This window comes from Sceloporus undulatus, chromosome 7 (assembly GCF_019175285.1).
Source record: "Sceloporus undulatus isolate JIND9_A2432 ecotype Alabama chromosome 7, SceUnd_v1.1, whole genome shotgun sequence".
NCBI classification, from domain to species: domain Eukaryota; kingdom Metazoa; phylum Chordata; class Lepidosauria; order Squamata; family Phrynosomatidae; genus Sceloporus; species Sceloporus undulatus.
Window position 1 is genome coordinate 43,566,342 of NC_056528.1, and position 22,652 is coordinate 43,588,993.

Genomic DNA, 22,652 nt, shown 5'->3' on the forward strand with positions numbered 1-22,652 from the left:
TAAGCAGAGATGCTAGTGAATCAACTTAAAATCTTTTGATTGACCAATGAAGACAGCTTTATAACTGGGCATTGTCTCTCTTAAAAAAAAATCTGGCCACATTTTATGTCTTTTTAAATTTTAAATCATACTGATATAAATAATGAAATCCCAGTAGCAGTACAGTCTTGTCTAAAAGCAGTCAAAAAGAAAAGTAAAAGAGCAGGATTTTTTTAAAGTGCAGATGACAAATGCCATGTTAGAAACATTCCCCAACTTCTCCCACATATGGAGCAGATGCTGAGTTCAGTTATTATTTATATCCCCCTTTTCTGTGGAAGTACGAAATGCATGTTCTTTTCAAAAACAAGTCAGAATCAACTAACATTTGCAGATAATCCCTGGGATACGGGATATAATGGAGGCAATAAAAATGAGATGATGGCTGCTGACTGCATGTGTGTCTCTTGAAATAGCTTTCTCCAATCTGGTGCCCCCAAATGCGGAGTTTTTCACTTGTTTGAACTATAGCTCCTATTAGTTTCAGAGATGAACAGTTAGTGCTTAGGGATGATAGGAGCTGCAACTCAAGGTGTCTGGAAGGCTTCCCAGGTCGGAGAAGGCTTAACCCCATCAAGCAATTGTTTTTTCTCTTTCTCTTTCTCTGGTTATAAAAAGTGGTTATAAAAATCAGCAAAGCTTTCTCCAGTTGGGTGACACCTGTGGAAAATTATAAGTGCCACTGAACATGTGCAGATTTGCATTTTCTCATTACCTCCTGGACCCAAGAGCTTGTATTGGAAACAGCATAGTGCCAAATGATAAGCTTGCCATCCTGTACATAAAGGCCTCATTCACACTACACAAATAATCCGGGTTGAATCCTTGGTGTGTACACACGTCCCAAATGTGTTCAATTGCACTTTTGGAGAGGGCTGACAAAAACCTCACTTAACCTGGGATAGTCGATACCAGGGGTTTCCCCCCAGAGTTTTCCTGCAAGATCCGCATTGTCGGCAGTGTGAATATGCTTCTGAATTGATTCGGATTGCTCTGTATCGTTAAAGGAAGAGAGGCGGCTCCATTTTAACCTGAACCGATGGCATGTGTGACTAACACGTGGGTTAAAATGGCTCGAAGAGTCGCGAACCAAAAACAGTATGGGACCAACAAACCTGATATGCATCAGCAAAGCCATCCACATCTCCTCAGGACAAAAAGTGAGTGTGAATGCCCCCAGAGCTCACTTTTGGACATTTGATGGAACCAGCACAGTGCCAAACGATGAGCTTGCCATCCTGTAAATAAAGTTCACTTTTGGACATTTGATGATGCCTTCTGCTGGCAACAGAGGAAAATGCAGACAGGATATGCCTGCAGAGCTGCTGGCTGTGAAAGCAGATTTCTGAGAAGGATTGCTCATGCCCCATCTGTGATGCTATCTGGACTGAAGAGCCAGACACATGTAGAGTTGGCCGTTTGCTTTGGGCCTTACCCAGCCAGGTGCTGTGCCTCTTTGCTCTCATGCATTACATAGAGGAGTGGTTTTGCATTCCACACCGCAGATTATGTTAGGGTTACCCTGTGGGATTAGTGGGTGCATATTGTGTTTGTCTGTCATCACACCCCTAAAGAGACCACCCTCCTTCCCCACCCCTTCAGCAGTGCTTTGGAGAAATATACATAAAGCAGACGCCTACTGTAATGACAGGAGTGCAATTATGCCCAAGTCATGCTGCTGTTTGCATGGTTGTTCCAGAGCCAGCAACAAAAGAAACCAATCAGCTAGATGGAAGGGAGGAGAGAGCATGCCTTTGATGCTTGGAGAACAGTGAGCAAATAGTGGCAGAAGGAGCGACAGGTTGGAGCAGAGGACAAGGTTTAAATCTACAGTGCTCACAAGTGACAACGCACCCACTGAATTTCAAGGTTAACATGAGGGTTGTGTTCATTCTTTAAATGTGGGTAAATTTCTAGCCCTCGAGATCCCAGAAACACCAGAGAAGAAAGCTGCATCTTCAGCCTTTCTCAGACATTGTTTCATATAGTTAATTAATAACATCATTGAATGGATTCATTACAAGCCAGATTAAGCAACTGCAATGGATACAGTACCAATGACATATAATATCAACATTTGTAATTAGCTATATTCCCAGGCTCCCGTTCATAAGAAGCATATATATTTGTATGCACTTCTCTTCAGGAATGCAAATGTTAAGATGGCCCCATACAGATGGGCCGAAATAAAGCTGCTTCGGGTCACTTTGGAGGTATGCTGTTTAAATGATGCATGCGTCCTCAGAGTATGAAAGGCATGCCAAAGCCACAATCCAGTCCTAAAGACTGGAGCGCAGCTTTGGCGCAGCTTCTGGACTCTTAGGATGCATGCATCATTTAAACAGCATACTTCCAAAGTGACCCGAAGCAGCTTTATTTTGGCAGTCTGTATGGGGCCGATGTTAACAGTTTCAGGTCCCCTAATCCCTCCTCACAAGCACTAAATATGAATGCAAGGGAGGAATCTGATACTGAATTGCCATTCCTTAAAATATTTACATATGTCTGTATCCTGTAATTAGTGTCAAGTAGATGGGTTCAGTGGGTCTACTTTAGTTGTGATGCAGGATACCAGCTAGAATTTGTATTATTCTAGCAGAAATAATGTCCAAGTAAGGTTTTTAATTTGTTTTAATATTTAAATCCCGTGAGCAAAGCAGTCCTAACACATCCAGATGACATAACAAGTGGGGTTATGATGGGACAGAAGCAGAACTTTAAAAAGGTACTTTTAAAACTACATCGCTGAGGAATCCAAATTCTGGGATCTCAGATTCTGGGACCTGTAGTGCAAAGAAAGGTACTTTCTAAATTTTGGCTCCACCAGCAAGAAGAAACACCATTGCCCTGGGGAACTTTATTCCACTTGTAGACAATTCTACAAGCATAGATCTGCCACTGCGACCAGCAGACCTTTGTAGGTCTAGGAGCAGAACTGAAGAAACCTTGATACAAAATCTCCATGGTGTCTCACATAAAAAAGGGTATACAGGTTGAGTCTCCCTTGTCAGGGGTGATGGGAGTTGTTGCTCTTCACCTCAGGCTGTAACTCACCACCTTGTTAATGAAGCTGAGCTGACCAGCTTTGGTCAGTGGTTATTGCTTTCTCCCAAAGCAGCAGTTTTTTCTGAGAATAGGCTGAAGACCCTGACAAACTTCTCCAAGCCTTCTCACTCTTCTTCTTCAGATGTCTCCAAACACCATCAGGATTCTGCTGGTTCTTGTATCTTCACTCAAGACACCAACACAACTCAGTAGTCTTAGATAAAAGATCTACTTTATTCTACTATATACAGTTACTATATACAGTTACTATCTCTATATGCCCAACAATCCACAATATCTGTACACTCTACCAATACTCCACAACTACCCACAAGTTACATTAGCAAAACTGGCAATTATTATAGCAAATGTTTGTTACCACCCACTAGACAATTACCACCCAGTGGGTGTGTACATTCACAATGATTGGTTGACTTTTGTTCATCCCATACTCAAGTCCAACCCATGAACATCATCTGATCACCTTGTACATGTAACGAGTCTCAGGTGTTACCAATGTACATTCCATAATTTTGTCCTTGGCTCCCAAGACTTCTAAATTATATCATCCTTTACACCTGTGTGATTTCTTAATTGTTCATGCTTAGTCATTCTGACTCTCACATACATATTTTATTTCTATAACTGCATGTCCCATGTTGCATTTCCTTGACATCCCTTACCCGAAATGCTTGATACCAGAAGTGTTTAGGATTTGGGATTTTTAAAAATATATTTCAGAACACCTGTATTTGCAAATACATGCATAATGAGATATCTTGGGGATGGGACCCAAGTTTAAACACAAAATTTGTTTAATTTTTATTCTAATATTCTTGTACTATTTTTAATTGTATTGTTTTATACATGTGGTTCACTGCATTGAGTCCCTATGTTCGGAGAAAGGCGGGATGTAAGAAAATACAATAAACAATATTTTTCATATATACCTTCTACACAGAGCCCGAAGGTAATTTTATACAATATTGTTAATAATTTTGTGCATGAAACAGAGTTTGGGTACACTGAGACATCAGAATGCAAAGGTGTCACTATGTCAGCCACCCTTGTGGGGAAAATGGTTTTTAGAACATTTCAGATTTCGGAAGAGTCGTCCTATATATGTATGCAATTCTATATGTAACTATGGCCTGATACAGACAACCAAAATAAAGCCGCTTCGAGTCACTTTGAAGGTATGGTGTTTCAATGATACATGTATCCTAAGAGTCCAGAAGCCACACCAAAGCCACGCTCTAGTCCTAAGGATTGGAGTGCAGCTTTGGTGCAGCTTTCAGACTCTTAGGACGCATGCATCATTGAAATACCATACCTCCAAAGTGCCTCGAAGCAGCTTTATTTTGGCTGTCTGTATAGGGCCTATAGTTCCATAGGTTTCAGTACTGCAAGCTGTAGGCATAAATTGGTTTGAATGTATGATGGAAACAGGTTCCTTATGTCCCAAGAATCCCACTAACCTTCAACAGTTTTGTGCCTTCCCATTACTCCAGCCAGTATGGCGATCTGACACATCTGGTGAGCATCAGATTGGGTAATCTATCTCCGGTTTGTTCCTTAATTTTTATTATCTCTCCCTTTCTGTCCTCCCCTTTCTTTTTCTCTTCAGCCACTTCTAACTTAGATCCAGATGTGAAGAAACCCACCCCACCCAAGCTCCTATGGCATCAGCCGATAAATATCTTCCTGGCCCGGCCAGTTGGCGTGGAAGAGCTGCACCATGAAGCTGAAGTCAACCTGCAGAGCATGCTCCAAGGTATTTGTGGGAACGTTCAGGATGAGGAGGCAAGGAGATGGAAGAGAGTGTCTTCATAAAGGGAGTAACTCCCAAATAGATGGCATCCTGAAAGAAATATGGCTTTGATGACCCCTTTCCAGTAATCAGTTTTAAGGACCACCAGATTGCTTGTGGGATCTGAGGCTGATGTAACGTAATGTAAAGTTGATGTCCCCTAGTAAGATGCACACATGTAGGCCAAATATGAGAATTACTGCATGCAGGAACTAGATGTGAGAATTCCAGCCTTGCTGTGAGATTAGCATCAGTGTGCTTCATTTTTTTTCTTACATGGGTAAAAGTGACTAAGGATTGGGCTGGAATACATCCTCCAAAGTCAACATCGCTTCCGGAAGAGTTTCTTTTTGCTTCTTGGGGCTCTCTGGTGCAGCTTGACTTCTCCATTCATTACTCAGGAGGGGTTGCTCTCTTAAAACAAGGCCCTCCTGTCTAGCCTTCCCAGATTTCAGAGCCTGGCCTGGAGTCTTGAGGGCCTGTACACACTTCTCCGGCACTCAAAACAAGGGGGAGGAATCACAGGATGAGAGCATAGTCTTGAAAAGTGTGTGCTTATATTATTTTTCTTCTTTGTTAGTCTTGGAATTTTTTAATTTACTTTACAGCTATGATTGACCCTTACTATCTCATGCTGAATGCCTTCACCAAGGCTGCCCCTTGCCATACCATCTCTGTAATGCCACTCGCATGACATCAGAAGTCTTTCCTAGGTCTCAAATTTTGGTGCTAAAGCCCCAGGGTCTGGGGTGGTCCTGATCAAGCAATTTACATCAGTTTTTTGCCTTTTCCTATGGTAACTGCCTTAGAAAATTTCTCTTCAGTGACCCTTATCCAGACATCTTAAGTGGCACCTGCTCATGCCTTGAACTTGTTCCCTGAAATTCTTTTATGTGACAGGAAAAAGACAGCTGTTTTGCTACAGAGTCCCTCCTTAAAGCCTTCCCTGCTCCTTCTTTCAAAGCTGTGTAACTGGGGCTGCTTGGCTGCAAAAGCCTGCCTGACCAATCTTATCTCTGTTGCTGCCCAGATATAAAGAAAGAAATCATGATTGGTTTAGATTCTCTTTTAAGATTGGCAACAGACTCTTTCCATTCTCCTAAGGAGAGCTTTTATGGCAGTTTAAGTTTGACCAAAGGAGCAAAAATAATTCAGTTAACCGGTTCTTTACCACACCGAATACAAACCATGCCTTAAAACCTATAACTGGCACTTAAGCCTATAACTGGCATCTTTGCTTTCTCACACAAATACATACTTCATCATGGCTGGGGATAGGTCCCATTGATTGTTTCACAATTACCTGGTGCATTGCAACATAGACTTGTGCTATGATATGCCATTTCTTATTTTTAATACAAAATTTATAAAGAAATGGCCAAGTATTCTGATGAGGAGTGTTAGCAGGGTTAGGGCAAGGGTCTATGGTATGCATGGGAATCCTTTCCTTTCAAAGGACTGGGGCAAATTAGTCCCGTCTCCCCCACTGACCCATGCAGCCTGGCAACTTTGCAGTGTAACCAAGTTGCATGGCTTTGCAGAATTGCAAAATATAGAAGTGAAAGAGGCCCTCCTGTTCATCTAGGCTTTCTCTCATCAATGCCTATGAAAAGGGTTGAAAGTGAGCTATTTCTTCTTTGCTCCTCTGCTTTTGGTGCAGAGAGGTGATACCATAGCTGTCGTGAAATGTCCGAAGGGCTGCCATGTAGAAGGCAGAACAAACTTGTTTTCAGCTGCTCCAGGGTCTCAGACAGAAACCAGTAGATTCAAATGAGAAGAACAGAGATTTCACCTAGGAACAGCTTCCTGGCAGCAAGAGCTGTTTTAACAGTGGAATGAATTACCTCAGAGGGTGGTGGACTCTCCTGCTGTGGAAGTCTTTAAATAGAGATTGAAAGGCCATCTTTCAGGAGTTTGCTGTGTATTCCTGCATGGTAGGAGATAGGGGTAGATGACTCTTGGAGTCTGTTCTAAATCTGTGATTCCTGCTCCAGTGCTAGGATCCTATTCATGTCTCTGTTGTGGGCTCTAGCGCTCTCAAATGATGACTCTCATGGAGCTGTAGGCATATGTTCTTTTATTGTCTTCTGCATCCACTCACATGCACAAAGCAAGCTCTCCAACACTCTGTCTTCAGCCACGAGAAGTAGACCCTGTACTGGAACATCCATTCTCAAATGGGCAATATCTCCATATGTTACAGACTCCCAAGCTATAGCATTTTCTCCACATTTTTTCCCTTGCTGCTTTTTTAAAAAACTTTGATAGCTACCCTTTCTCCCAAATATAGACCTGTACAAACGTTGTAACCAAGCCTAACAACTGCCTTGTGTGTCAACCAGTTTTCTAGCACAGGTGTGAATGATAACATGCCATCCACCATGGTGAAGTATATGTAAGTGTCCTGACTGGGGTGTTTGTGAAAATGTCCCCTAAAGCAATGCTTCTTAAGTGATCTGATGTGAGGGACCAGCAGGTGTTCCCCCCCCCCCCCCAGAGTTCCAGGGACCAGTACCATATTTCTGGCTACAATCTCACTGGAGTGATACTCTCACTGGAGTGTTCAATGGGGACACATGATTCAGTATCCATTAATACAGAAGCCAATGAGACCTCCGTTTCCTATGAGAGACCAGCTAAAATAGTTAGACAGACCAAAGTTTAACTTACTGTATCTATCAACAGCATGCCTGTTCCTGCATTGTGATCAAAAGTAATGTAGCCTACATTGGTGTTTATGGTGATTTCCAATGCAGTGTATTAAAACAACCCTCAGCCACTAAATTCAGCCTTGTGGCTTCTTCAGTTTAGCTTAGCACCCACTCATCCCCAGTTCAGTGCACCAGGCAACTACCCAGCTCACCCACCCCATAGGATTTTTTCTCTGACTGGGAGCCCAGTTTGAGTGCTATGGTTGATTTCCTGGGATTCCTGTCTCAAAGCTCAGAAAATTGACTGTGCCTGTTGTCAGACCTTGGAAATGTTAGCGGGCTGTGATGGTAAAAGTTAGTTCTGGAAGGTATACAGTGGTACCCCGGGATACGAATGCGCCGGGTTACGAATTTTTCGGGATACGAAAAAATCCCATAGGGATTTATTGCTTCGGCTTACGAAGGTTTCTTCGGGTTACGAAAAAACCGCGGCGCTATTTTCCGCCACCGGAGGGCAGCAGAGAGCTATTTTTCCATTAGCGCCTATGGGAATTCGGCTTACGAAGGTATTTCGGGTTACGAAATTAACCGCGGAACGAATTAATTTCGTAACCCGGGGTACCACTGTATTCTTTAAAAAGCGGGGAGATAGATGGTAATGTATGTAATGTAATGTAATGACCAGGCTATTTTTGTTCTTTCCTTTCTTCTAGAGGAGCACGAAGAGCCGTATTCCGATGCAAGACTCAGTGGACAGACCTTCCGCTACACCAGCCCCCTCTCTCCTGAAAGGCCCCTTGACTGCAGCCCCCGGCCCTCATCCGCCAAACGCCTTGAGTTTGTGTTCATGGTGAGTCTGGGTCCAGTGTTTCACAGCTTGAAGCAGTTTTTTACAGTGTCACACTTTATATGTCCCTCCATCTACATTTACATAAACTATGCAGTACTACTACTACTACTACACTAACTTATTATTATTATTATTATTATTATTATTATTATTATTAACCTTTATTTATATATGGTTTAACAAATGACTTCCAATGTACCAATTTGTATCCACTGTTAATTCTGTTTCACCAGTCTCTTCTATATATAGATTTAAAAAATGAAGATTTGACTGAATTCTAATAGTAATGTAAATTATTAATAAACGATACGCTACTTGAAAATACAGTCTATACTATTTTGCAAACCCTAAACCAAATATTTCTCCCCATTTCTTCTTCCAATAATCAATCACTAATTTCCACTCAGCTTTGAAAGACTCTGTAGATCCTTCTCTTATAAGATTAGTCAACTTACCAATTTTCTGCAAATTCATTAAGCTTTGTGAAATCAAAGGCTTCCATGGCCAGCATCCATCATTTTTCGTGGGTTTTTTGGGCTATGTGGCCATGTTCCAGAAGAGTTTATTCCTGATGTTTCGCCAGCATCTGTGGCTGACATCTTCAGATGCCAGCCACAGATGCTGGCGAAACGTCAGGAATAAACTCTTCTAGAACATGGCCACATAGCTTGAAAAACCCACAAAAAAAAAACTAGTATTAAGCTTTATAAATCATTTGTTTGAGTCCAATGCTGTGCATACAACAGCTTGACTGCTGTCACCATATATTGTGTAATTGTTTTCATGCTTGTGTAGAAGAGGAGAGAAAGTCCAAAAAGTATCTTTTCCAAGTTCGTTTTAAAACATGTCTGTTAGAATTCAAAAACATAGCCATGTTAGTCTGACAATCAGTATGTTGCAAGATGCCATTGCATTAAAATATGTCTGTTTGCCCCATATATTCCATTGTTCCCCTCCTTCTGCGTTCTGGCAGCCTTCAAACCAGCAAGTGAAGGAGAACGTGACCAACACACTGGGAGTAAGAGCCTTGGAACCTTCGCTTAGCTTGCCTGCTACTCCGGACAGGCACACAGCCTGGAACCGAGCTGCTGCTTTGCCTTCCTTGGATGAGAAGAGGGTGCACCAGCCGTGTTCATCCCAAGCAAACATTGTCCCCATCAACATCTCTGGTAGGTTTGACTATGCATACGCATATGAAGGATAGGCAAGGTGCCTGAATCAGATGTTATATGAGGTTGAGAGGAACACAAGGTCAACATGATGGCCCTGGTGGTGCAGTGGTTAAATGCTGGTACTGCTGCCATAACGTTGTGAGTTTGATCCCAGAGGGCTCCAGGTAGACTCAGCCTTCCATCCTTTCATAGGTTGGTAAAATAAGGATCCAGCTTGTTGGGGGCAATTGGCTTACAGACTGTAAACTACTAAGAGAGTGCTGAGTTTGCTATTAAGTAGTATAGAACTGTAAATGCTATTGCTATGGCCAAGAATGGAGAAGTGTGGAAGATTCACAGTAGGGCTAAGAAACACAGGAATTGGATTCACCTGGACTGACAGGTGTATTTTATTCTAACAGGTTGGATCTCTGCAGGCATTTTCCTCCCACATACACACATGTATGTTTGTGTGTGCATGCATGCTCATGTTCTGTGATTCTGGTTTCAGCAACATCTGCTAATAAATCCAGGTTAATCATTAAGTCTATCTTTTGGGGGGGGGAACCTCAATTTTCATAGCACATGATTGCCCGTGTACTATCTATCTCCACATTTCAGGGTTTGGCAAAACGAGAGCTCCAAGATAAAAGTCAATGTATTGCATTCAAACAGGAGGAGTGAGGGACAAGCCCCATAACGTGGGAGTAGAGCCACTAAGAAATATTGCTAGCTGGATTTATAGTGCCCAGAAACATATGTTTCACTCTGGAAATCAGAATTAGGCTTCTTGTTTGCACAGTTCACAAAAGGTTTGGCATTAGGTCCCCAGAGCAGAAAAAAGTATTTGGAGTTTGCTATCATGTATAATCAGGGCAGGTCCTACCATTAGATGCTAATGGCTGACCGCTGCAGGGAGCTTATTGAATGCATTATTTTGCTTTCTTTTTAAAAAAATTAGAAGGATAGGGGGTTTGCTTGTTGGATTTTCTGCCTCAGGCACAAAAATGATTTAATTTACCTTGAACGTTTTGGCCTGAATCCAACAGCTACCCCTTATTAGAGCAAATCAATAGGATTTATTCAAGTATGGCCTTATAGTTCAACAACTGTTCCAATTGGTCTATTCCAGGCCTATGGACTTGGAGGATACAGAGGGTGTTATTTTCTCTCCTGCCTTAGGCAGCAAAATATCTTGGGACCATTCTATGTAAAATGTTTGTGTGTGTAGGGGTGTGTGTGTGTGTGTGTGTGTGTGTGTGTGTGTGTGTGTGTATATATATATATATATATAGTATATACTCATCAGTGCTTTTTATAAAACCATTTTCAGTAACTTGCTCATGCTGCTTCAAGTATCGGTGTGTCTTGGCCATCTTTGCTTTTATGCACAAGGGTCTAGTTTCTCAGGAAAAAGCTCTAAGGGTTTCCCATTGGTGAATCTTGAACATATGTATACTACCAGATGTAAAATAATTTTAAACTAGGACAAACTGCCCTAGTTCCCTCCAAAACACCATAGGAGCAATGGGTTTATTTAAGAAATTCAGATTCTCCTTCTACAGTTTCCAGACTTCCTAGTTGAGGGACTGTCTGATAATAAAGAAATTAACAATATTTTATCTTGATTTGAAACTGGTTTAAATTCAGTCCAGGTCAGTGGTCATCCTGCTAATTTTACTTTGGGGTTTGTGTAATTTAAGCTTCTGATGCCAAATTATTTACCTTAGCTCATAGATGATTTGCTTCGGTGGTTTGGGGGCAAGCTTAAGTTCTCATGATGGTTTTATTATATGTTGCAGTGAATTAAATAATATTTCATGGTTAGTTCAAATGGTGTAACAAGACTTCTATTATCTGTGTTGCCTATCCTGTCGGCTCAGATCCCCAAGTAAGTGTGAGATGGATCTGTGTGAGAGATCTCTTCATTGTGCACGTACAACACTTAGGTACTAGGCCAAAAGCTTGGAAACATTATGTGAACTAAAACTCCCCAACCCAAAAAGGGCCATGTTGACTGTGGGGTGAAGGGAATTGTAGTCCAGAATGGAAGTTTCCCCAGCTGTGGCTAGTCCTAAACATTTCCAGTGACCCTCTGTGACTCATTCCTTTCAATTCCATCATCCTTGCCCCATTCAAAGTTCTCACCCTTGATCCCCATGACTTTTATGTGAATACACATTTCCACCCTTATTCCACTTTCCCTGTATTTCCAGGGACATTGAAGCCCAGTTTAGGCAGTGCATCTAGTTTAATATATGAAGAGGTGGGAATATTCTAAACCATGTTATTCTCACATGGAGAGAACTCTGAAGCTGGGAACCTCTTAAAGTGGTGGTTTCCCATGTCAGCAGGGCTGGTGAACTCACTCCAGGTTTTAATATAGGATTTAAAGGTCCTCTTCAAAGTGCTGAAATGTTTTCCTTTAAAAAAACTCAGTACTTTGGATAGCTCTTTTAGAGCTAGTCAAAACTTGAAATGAATTTACCACCACACAAGCTGCCACTATGCTGTACATGAAAGCTCTCTGTGTGATACTAAAAGCTGGAAAATCAATGTTCAGAATCTCACATACTGTTTCAGACAGTTGTTGTTTCCTGTGAGGAGAGCAAAACCAGATAGAGGCTGGGCTAGAGTGTCTTCTGCCGTCACATAGGCTACATCTGCACTGCAGAAATAATCCAGTTTGACATCACTTTAACTGCCATGGCATAGTGCTATTGAATTCTGAGAATTGTAGTTTTGTGAGATAATTGGCCTTCTCTGTCAGAGAGCTCTGGTGACACAACAAACGATTGTTCCCAGAATTCCATAGCATGGAGCCATGGCAATTAAAGCAGTATCAAACTGAATTATTTCTGCAGTGCAGATGCAGCCATATTTAACTCAGCTGGTTTAAATGCCTGAGTAGGGCTCAGGTCGAAATCTCTACTTAGAACTGGAGCTCATGCTCTCAGGCCCAATATTGGAAACCATGTGCCATCTTCCATAAAGCTGAGATCACATCCTCCTTCTATCTCTCACAGTGGGTTTTTCAACTCTTGTCTTTGTTTTGACTACAGGGCAGCCATTTGCAAGGCACGCAAGCACACGCCATTCCCTCTTTAACACGGAGACCGCCATGAATCCCAAGTCTTTGCTGCGCCGGAGACGGACAGTCATCGGCTTCCCTCATCTTGCCATACGGGACCAAGGTGACCACAAGGATGGTGCTGCTGCTCCCGGCCAAAGTAGTCAAGGGAGAACAGCTTGAGAACTTCGGAGAAGATATTTAACCAGAACATGTTGTAAACATGATTAGTAAATGAGCTTGCAGTTGGAAGGGTGGATTCTGGGGCTGGGTTTATTCATAAGAATTTTCTACAGGACTCAAAATTTCAACTGTTGGGAAATTTCAGCAGGAGATTTTGTAGAGGAGTGCAACGTCAAAGCTTTGCTTTTTAAAATGTTGAGGGCTATTGATTTTTAAAGCCTGACAAATTGCTGTTCCAATAGATTTCACGCTGCACACGTTTCAGGCTGCCAAGGAAAACGAAACAGAACAGATGAGTCACAGAAACTGCAGGATTAAAAAAAAGACAGACATAATTGAACGTGTGAATTTGAAGATGTAACTCAGCCAGATTTCATTAACGACCGAAGTCCTGGTCAGGAGTTTGCCTGAACACACACGACTGAAAACTGGAGATGAGGAAATGAGCATGCGCATAGGTCAACTCCCCCCTGTGCCCAAAAATAAGTTTGCTCTTTTCATATTGAGTGCAGTATTGAGGGTTCTGTAATGGTGTTTGGTTGAATGCTGTTACAAAGCTGCTGGAGCTCAACTTTATCACAATTCCTGCTCCTGGGAGCCTTGTAACCATGTTCAGACAAATGCAGTAACACAAACCTCTTCTGACTTTTGTGCTTAATGCACAATTCATTTTGAGTGTTTGGAGATGTTGGGGGCTATGCTTCTGTAGCATTCCTGTTCTCAGTTTTAGCCTTCTTTGTATTCAGATGAACACTTAAACAGGGCTCCAAATGAAAAAATATATTTGGTTTGGCAGACTGTGACATTTTTGTAATCAGATTTTGAATTGGGAGAATTCATTTGAGAATTTTGTCCATTTGTTCTACTCAGACCCATTTTCCTTAACTGCCATCTTTAAAGTCTTTAAGGCCTTTCTCACTTTATGAAGAAATGTGCCTTGGGCTATATACAGCTCCATCTTAAACATTTGGGCATGTATCTTTCATGGTTTGTTAACGTCTGAAAAGTAGAATTGGTTTAAGTTAAGTCCCCACTTGTTTCCAGATATATGAACCATGATTTCCAAAGTTGGGAATGATAATTTAAATTGGACAGATGTCAGAAGAGGTACATGTGAGTTTGACTTACGGAACATGTTCCAGGAAGAAGATCTGGAGGTTTATGTTTTGAGGCATTATTTTATTATATATATCCAATCCATTAAGATAAAATGAAATGGGGAATGGCAGAGGAGCTGCTGCTTTATAGCTTTACTAACATATCCTTGCCTTTTGTTTTATTACTGGGGTGGGGAAAGTAAGTTTTTGTGAGCCCCAGTGCCATGGCAGGGGTGTATATGTGGGTCAATTTTTGAGGAGGGGGAAACAAAAAACGTGTTTTTAAAAAATCACTCACCAGTTGGCAACCTTTCCCCTTTAAAAGCTATCTAGAGGCAGCTGAGCTGTTTTCTTGGGCCTCCTTAAATTTTGTTTCTTTTTAAAAATTTAAAAATATATATTTTTCCAAATGCTTAATCGATATTGGACTGGGTTGCAGAATATCTTTATCATTTTGCTGGCCTAACAGTTATGCCCCAGTACAAAGCCCTTTGGACACTGAGAGAGCAACCTAGCCAAAGGGCATCTGTGCTGTGGTTTCATCTCTCTCTCTCTCTCTCTCTTTTTTCCAGGCAACAGTAACGGCCCAGTTCTCAACCCTTCAGCAACCATAGCTGAATCTGTCTCCTGTAATTTTGTCCCTGATGTTGTCAATGGAAGGGGCACCACCCACCATGCCCGGTCTCCTCAGCCTCGGCCACAGCTGAAAAAGACATTCAGTGACCTTGGGGGAGCTCTTCAGGGACGTTGTTGCCAGGTGCCCACAGGGCATACAGAAAAACCCAGGGTAATGTATGCCAGTCCATCGTGCAATGGCCCCAAGGAGGATTCAGTCTTCTCTCCTGCTTGGAGCGCAGCCTCTTTTGGCTACATGAGCCCATCAATGAGCCAAAATGAGTTGGCAGCAGAGAACATGACCCCGTTGTCTCCTTGCAACCCCAAGGGAACCCCGGACTCTGATCGACCTGCCTCCTTCTTCATTAGCAAAGATCAGGTGGTTGGAAACAATGGGTCTGGGACATTCTGTGCTTCTCCTGAATCCTCCAGAGATGCTGAAGGAGGCTCAAGATGTGGGGAAAGAGACATCAAGGCACATCTCGTCCCCATCAGCCCAGTTGAAGAGCACTGCCCACAAGTAGAGAGGGGACAAATCACATGCAAGTTCCGTGAGAGGTCTCTCTCAGTCCCTACAGACACGGCCTCCCTGTGTTCTGTGGACATTGGGGGCAGTGAGACCTGTGGCCTGAGCTATCCCAGTGCAAGTTCTGAAGGTAGCACCAGCACAGACAATGTCTCCCTGGCTGTGGAGCAGGAGGCCCAAGCAAAGCAACGGCGGCAGCGCACCAAAAGTATCTCGCTGAAGAAGGCAAAGAAGAAGCCCTGCCCGCCCACCCGTAGTGTCTCCTTGATCAAGGATGTCCAAATGAGCCAGGCAGAGCCTGGTGGTGACTCAGGGCCTGAAGGTCAGAGACCCCAAAGTCTGTCTTTGCTTCCTAATGTGCAGGTCCAAAGCCAGGGAGATGCAACCAGGGAGATGGGAAGTGTGCCATATGCCCAGCAGTGGTACATGCCAGAGTGGAGTTCCAGTGAGCCCTATTGCTCTCTTTCTGGCTCTAGCACCACCACGGGGACAACCATGATTGAGCTTTCCAAAGCACAAGGCAGCTCTGAGTCCCTCCCTTCCCCATCCATCTCCCGGGCCACCACGCCATCCCAGCTCTCTGCTGAGGTGAATTTGAAAACTTCCTCTCCAGGGAGGCCAACAGGAGTCATGTCTCCTTCCAGCGGCTACTCCAGTCAGTCAGAAACTCCAACACCTACTGTCCCAACCTCTGTGGTCCTCGGGCATACTCCACACCAGAGTGGGCGGATGAGACCCCTTGTGCCTGAGAGGAAGTCCTCGCTGCCCCCAGTCTCACCCATGGAGCAGAGCCCTAAGTCACGCCTATCATTTGACCTGCCGTTTACCCCACCAACTCACTTGGATCTTTCAGGATTGAAGATTTCGCTCAAGGGCAAGGCCAAAGTGAGCCGACATCACTCAGACTCCACCTTTGGAACCAAGCTGGGCCCAAAGCTGAGCCCTGTGCAGCCTGTCATGCCCATGGTGACACAGCTGGACCTCCGTTCTGTCCGCCTGCGTTCTGTCAGCCGCTCTGAGACAGAGGATAACCTGGAGAGTCCTGAACCTGTTGAGGAGCCTGGAAAGAAGATCCGACCACCAGTGGCAGAGAAACCCCCCCTCTCACGGAGGCCTCCGATGCTCCTACATAAGACCCCGCCAGTTCAGGAGGAGTCGCCCACAGGCTCTCCAACCTCTCCACTGACACCACAGGGTGCCGTTCCTGTGGGCAACATTTATATGATGGGCAGAAGGCCTGAGCATCACCAGTGGGACCCAGAGGCCTGGGGTCCCATGGAATCACCTTCCCTGGGTGGAGTAGTCTCTCCTGGACAGGCTCCCCCAGGGACATTTTTTGCTTCTGTACGGCGGCTATCTGAGGACAGTCTGGAGGACGATGACCAAATAAAGCCCAAGCTCCTGGGGGAGAGAATAGCTGGCGAGGAGAGCCGCAAAACCAAAGTCCCACCTCCTGTCCCCAAGAAGCCTAGCGTGCTTTACTTGCCTCTGGTGGCCTCCCCACTCCACCCAGGAACCTGTGTGGGGGATCCAAGACTGGCCACTAGTCCTGTTGTTATGGTAGATGACAACTCCCCCTACACCAAGCTGACCACTTGCAAGGCTTCATCCCCTGTGGCCAGTGAGGCAAATGGCAGCCCAACCACTGCAGATGGATCTTGGGAGGACTTTTCAGGTACAAGCTTCAGATCTCCTGAATTTCCTTATGTTCAGAATGGTTGAAGAGGGACCATGCCTCATAAGACAACAACAGCATTGTATGACAAAACACCCAGGTTCAGTCCTAAGTGTCTTATGTTAAAAAGTTTATATAGCAAGTGAGAGTCAGTATGGTGTAATGGGTTAGTTTAGGACCATGGAGACCAGGTTTTGAATCACTGCTTAGCCATGGAAACCTACTGGGTGACCTTGGCAAGTCACATTCAGCCTCAGAGGAAGGTAATGGTAAACCATCTAAATAAATCTCGCCAAGAAAATCCCATAATAGGGTTGTTGTAAACTGGAATTGACCTAAAGGCACACAACAACAGCAACACCTGCAAATGTTGAGAAATTACTCTCTGTGCCCAATACCCTGGACCAGTCAGGTGTAAAGAACCAGTGGTAAGCATCTTCATAAGAATGGGAACATACCCAACTGCCTTAAACCAGGTTAGATTATTCAGAGCTTGGAAAAGTTACTTTTTAGCTATGACTCCAGACATCCCACAGCCAGTTTGTTGTCCAAAAAGGACCTTGGCAATATGACGTACCTCCCTTTCTGCTTTATGTATTGTTGATTTGCTTTTGGTATGCTGACCTTCCTCTGAGGAGCTCAAGTGAACATATACGGTTCTCTGTCATTACTCCACCCCAGCAAGATAGGCTAGGCTCAGAGAAAGAGGGAGGGAAGGCGGGAATTGGCTTAGAACACCCAGAAAGCATCATGGCTGAGGGGTATTCAAATCTGGGTGTCTCCAGGCCTAATACATTACTTTACTAACTGGACTACATTGACTGTTTTGCGGAGTGGTGTGTAAATGTACCAGGATTTTGTTATAGGTGAGGAGAGAGAGGCTGGTATTGCTTAGTTTGAGAGATGCTTTGGCAATCTTGCTTTATGCTGTGAATTAAAACAGCTAGCAGCAAGCCATCTGTTAACAAATTCAAGCAAGAAAACAACAGCAATAAAACAAATAAATGAGCTCATCCCACATGTACCTTTTAATTTTGATTTTGTGTCAGTGGTAATTATGTGTCAGTAGTCCAGGTGCTTTCAGATGTGGGTTTTAATTGTGCAGTTGTTCACAGAATTTTGCAGATTAGGATCAGATAATGTACCCTTCCATTGCTACCCCCCCATGTTTTCCCATCACTTGCTCAGTCATCTTTTCCTTCTGCAAAAATAAATATTTTGAGGAGGAAAAGAAATAATTATTCTGTCTCTAGGAGCTGCATCATCTCTACAACAGAATGCATCTTAGGTCTGTTGGTTTGTATTACAGCATCCTGTCTATCTTGATGTTATGTGCTTTCACATTCACCTCTGACCTATGAATACCCTATCCTAGGGTTTTCTTGACAGGTTTTACTCAGAGGAGGCTGGAAGGCTGCACATGAATTTGAATCTGAGTTCTAGTTTAACACTAAAACCACTACCCCACACTGCTCCCCATCCCATCTATTTGCTTTTTTCTTTTCCCCCTCTCTCTCTAATCTCTCACCAACTCCTTCTCAGGCCATCCTCAAAGAATGACTGTCTCTCAGCCTTTTCCTAGCATTTTACATCTCTCACATCATTTCATAGAATCATAGAGTTGGAAGAGACCACAAGGGCCATCCAGTCCAGTCCCCTGCCATGCAGGAAATCCAATCAAAGCATCCCCAATAGATGGCCATCTAGCCTCTGCTTAAAGACCTCCAAGAAAGGAGACTCCACTACACTCCGGGGGAGTTTGTTCCACTGTCAAACAGCCCTTACTGTCAGGAAGTTCTTCCTAATGTTGAGGTGGAATCTCTTTTCCTGTAGCTTGCATCCATTGTTCCAGGTCCTGTTCTCTGGAGGAAAACAAGCTTGCTCCCTCCTCAATATGACATCCTTTCAAATATTTAAACAGGGCTCTCATATCACCTCTTAACCTTCTCTTCTCCAGGCTAAACATCCCCAGCTCCCTAAGTCGTTCCTCATAGGGCAAGGTTTCCTCTTCACCACAACTCACTATTCATGTGCACAGTAGTAGTAGGAGGCATATGGCAGGCTGTCGGGTTTTTTGCACTCCCAGTGCCTTGCAGCCATTTCCCATTTCCTGGCATGTGCTTCCTGAATCAGCTACCTCATACTATGGTGATTATCACACAGAGGCTTACCGTGGCTAAATCATTCCCAAAGCGCATGGGTATGATAGCCACTTGTGCTTGTCTCCCATGATTTAATCATCATTGAAGTGTCCCACTTCTCTCCCGTCATAATAGTGTTCAGGGAGCAGCCATTTTGATGACAAGAGAGAAGCAGGACACCTCAATGACGATTAAATCATAGGAAGCAAGCGCGATTGGCTATCACACCCATGTGCTTTGGGAATGATTTAGCCACATTTTAGCCATGGTAAGCCTCCATGTGATAATGACCTATGCTTAGCAATAGTTTGCTAGCCCCAAGCAGTAGAAGAGTTTGAGGCCACAGCTCCATGGGACAGCAAAATCAAGCTCAGTTTTGAACTGATGATTTTCAACCAAGAGAGAAAGGTACCATTGAGACATCCTAGAATTCGTTGTTCACTTAGGATTGAGCTGTATGTGATGCAGCGAGGCCTGCAATTAGGATGTCTCACTTAAAGGGAGTAAAAATGAATTTGCAGTCCCATGAAACTGCTTTGAAGATTAGCACTCTGAAAATCTATTCTAACCCAGATATAACTTGATCATTCAGACTCCAGATGTGTTACATTACAATTCCCATCATCCTCAGACAGAGCAGTGGGCTTGCAGGGCAGGATGTATGGGAAGAGAGTGACACTTTAGAGTTCTGCTCACAGTCTTTCTCTCTTCACTCATTCCTGTAATGTTATAGCAGTTTCAGGAGACAAGAGGCATGATCTGGATCTAAGGAGAAGGCAAGGGAGAAAAGATGTAATCTTTCTCAGATTGGCACTTCCTTAAACTTCAAAGTATATCTAGTTTGGGTCTTCAGCAAACTATATTTTAGGAAGCTGTTGTAATTGCATTCAGCTGACTGTGCTTCACAGGACCTTTTCCAAACTTTGCAGTAAGTGCATCAAGATCTGTGTTGTTGTATGAGGATCCTTGGTGGCAAAGCAGGCATGTTTGAACATGACCTGTACCCACTTTAGATCTATACATATTTTGGGCAAACACATTATGGCCAAGATCCTGTATGCAACAAGTGTAATGTAATAGTTCCACATGTTGTACTATGTCACATTTGAGCTCTCAGAACCCATCCAACTTATTTAGCTGCTAATCCCCTGCCCCTTGGTCGCTATTTTATGAATGGTGCTGGGGCTGGGGGAGGTCCCTGTATCCAGATGCAGAATGATTTCATCATCTGCCAAGATCCACCGGAATCTTTCTGAGGTCTCAGCAGAGGATATAATCAGTCTGTGTCTGGCTATAGAAACACAGGTCCAAAACTCATTGCAGAAATAATCCAGTTTGAGACCTCTTGAACTGCCGTGGCTCAGTGCTAGGGAATCCTGGTATTTTTAGTTTGTTGTAGCAGCAGAGCTCTTTGACAGAGAAGGCTAAATGTCTCATAATACTACAGTTCCCCGAATTCCATAGCATTGAACCAGGGCAATTAAAACGAGCTCAAACTGGATTATTTCTGCAGTGTGTTTTGGACCACAGTCAGACTTTTCTTTTATCTCCACCAGCCACAGAATGACCGTGGAAGACGGTTGCTGCAGTGAAATGGTCTGGCAGGGCAGATTTTGGTTGCTGCAGAGGATGGAAGAGAATACCGATCTCCGCAATGACCAAAAAAAAAAAAAAAGGGGGGGGGCATGCATAGTTGTAAGGTAGAATTATGTTTGCATATCATTCGGCAGTCATTATCTCTCACCTGGTATGCTTTGGAAGTGTTCCATCTTTTTTAGTTAATTGTCCAGTTTTTAAATCTCAGTGGCAGGAATCAGCCTGTTTTTGCCAAGATTCTCACTTTCTTTCCTTCAGGGAATTCCATGGACTTGAGAGCTGAAGAGAAAAGCTTTGTCATTGATAAAACAGCTGAGTCCATAACGGAGGAGGATGACGATGTGTTTATGACATCCCGAACCACCGAGGATTTATTTACTGTCATTCACAGGTGGGGGCTCATCTTAAGAGCTGACAGCTCCTCTGGAGACCTAGTGTACATTGCTCACACCACCTCTTTACCCTTCTCTCCACAGCCAGACAACAAGAGGTCTGTCTTGTGAGAAAAGGGCCTCTTTGGCGTGTGTCATCTCCCTGCTCCCTCAGTTCATATCTGTTTACTTTGCCAGAAGTAATACAGCAGTAGAGGCTTTTTAAAAATCATTTCCACATTAGTATGTCAGTCTTACTCTTTAGCCAGAAAAACTCCCATAGTGTCTTGCAGATCAATAAATCTTCAGATTATGCTCTTAAAAAGAAATGGCACAGGAGGAAAGAAAGAAGTGGCCAAAAAACCAAAACAAGGTTCTTGTAATGACCAGCCGGAATACAACTGGACATTGTTGGTCTTCATATCAGGACTAGTTGGAATGGATACAATTAAAAAAGAAAAGGTCTTTCAGCTGAGATAGTGGAGTGGTTTTGTCTCCTGTGTCTCAGAGGGTAGTGAACTAGAATTTGTGTCTGATGTAAACCAGAGTTTGGAAAAGTGACTTCTGGTTGGTAGAGTCCAAAAAAGTAGCTTTTCCATGTCTCTGGAAGGAGAGCTGCTGAACTAGCTAGGTTGGGATGCATCTCCTTGCCTCCTCCTATGATATTTCATCAGGCAGCAGTCATATGTTTTTTGTGCAGATAGCTTATAAAACTACAAACATACGCATTTAAAATTTTAAAAAATGGGAGGCTTTTAACATCTTCACCTCATTTTGGGTTCTGTGTTGTGTCACATAATTAGAGTTTACTTTGATTTAAGGGGCATACAGCCCTATGAGAAGAAGGTCAGCTTATTGCTGTCCAGGGCATGGGAAAGTTATATTTCAACTTTCCCAAATCTCCAGTAGCCATTCTGGTTGAAGATTTTGGGAGCTGTAGTTCACAAATAATTCAGCATGTTCTGTGACTATCCATACATCAAATTAAAAGCCAGTTCTCATTTTAAAAAAGTCTTGTTGCCCCCTAGAGAGAATTTTAACAATTTCCAGGTTGCTTCTGTGCAAGGTGATTTTTTTTAATGCAATAGATATTACTTTTTACGACATCTGCATTACAGTCATTGATCAGTCATTGTCTTTCTGTGTTTTCCATGTGATTCTTTCATCTTTTTTCACACCACAGAAAATCTGACTTTTTGGAAAAGAACAGAACAGTAGCACAGTCACCAGAAGTACTTAGCCCTGTTTCAGAGGAGACAGAAAGAAATTTTAAATTATAATATCAATGCAAAAATATGAAAAGATGCATCTAATAGTGTTAAAGTGAAACTGCTTTTAAAACAGATTGTGACAAGCATAAACCGTATCTCTCTGCCCTACTAGACAGTTTGAACAGTACTAGCAGTGTGAAATGGGAATTGTTTTTCACTCTGCATTTTATCCATTTGCTTTAAAACGCTTTCCACATTTTTATATATCTTGGAAGTGATCAGAAAGCAGTGGTCACATAAATAAGTGCCTTAACACAAATCAAATAACGGAGAGATAGTGACAAAATGTTTTCAAAACACGTTTTTATTATTCAAGATGCCAAAATGGATTGTTCTTTCCCCAACTGAATATATCATGCCAACCAGAGTAAAAAACAAGAACACAGTACCTTTGGAGATGCAGAAAGCCAGCTGCAATTCCATTTTTATTTAATTATTCATTTGTCTACGCATATTTATATACAGCTAACATCTAGAGATTTCAAAGTTGTCTACAAAAATTACAAAATATGAAATATAAGGAAACCATAAAGTTAATATGCAGTATCTACATTATCCATA

The 22,652-nt window shown here is 42.9% G+C and overlaps 1 protein-coding gene across 3 annotated transcripts in view; it reads left to right on the forward strand.

Moving 5' to 3' along the window:
- NHSL2 (NHS like 2) overlaps positions 1 to 22,652 on the forward strand; it is a 109,497-nt gene that overhangs the window by 70,482 nt on the left and 16,363 nt on the right. For all 3 annotated transcript variants that reach the window (XM_042478995.1, XM_042478996.1, XM_042478997.1), the window contains exons 2-7: positions 4,712 to 4,858; positions 8,259 to 8,395; positions 9,369 to 9,564; positions 12,609 to 12,740; positions 14,469 to 16,712; positions 20,708 to 20,840. In XM_042478995.1, the coding sequence (XP_042334929.1) occupies positions 4,712 to 4,858; positions 8,259 to 8,395; positions 9,369 to 9,564; positions 12,609 to 12,740; positions 14,469 to 16,712; positions 20,708 to 20,840 (2,989 nt within the window). The remainder of the gene's footprint in view (positions 1 to 4,711; positions 4,859 to 8,258; positions 8,396 to 9,368; positions 9,565 to 12,608; positions 12,741 to 14,468; positions 16,713 to 20,707; positions 20,841 to 22,652) is intronic.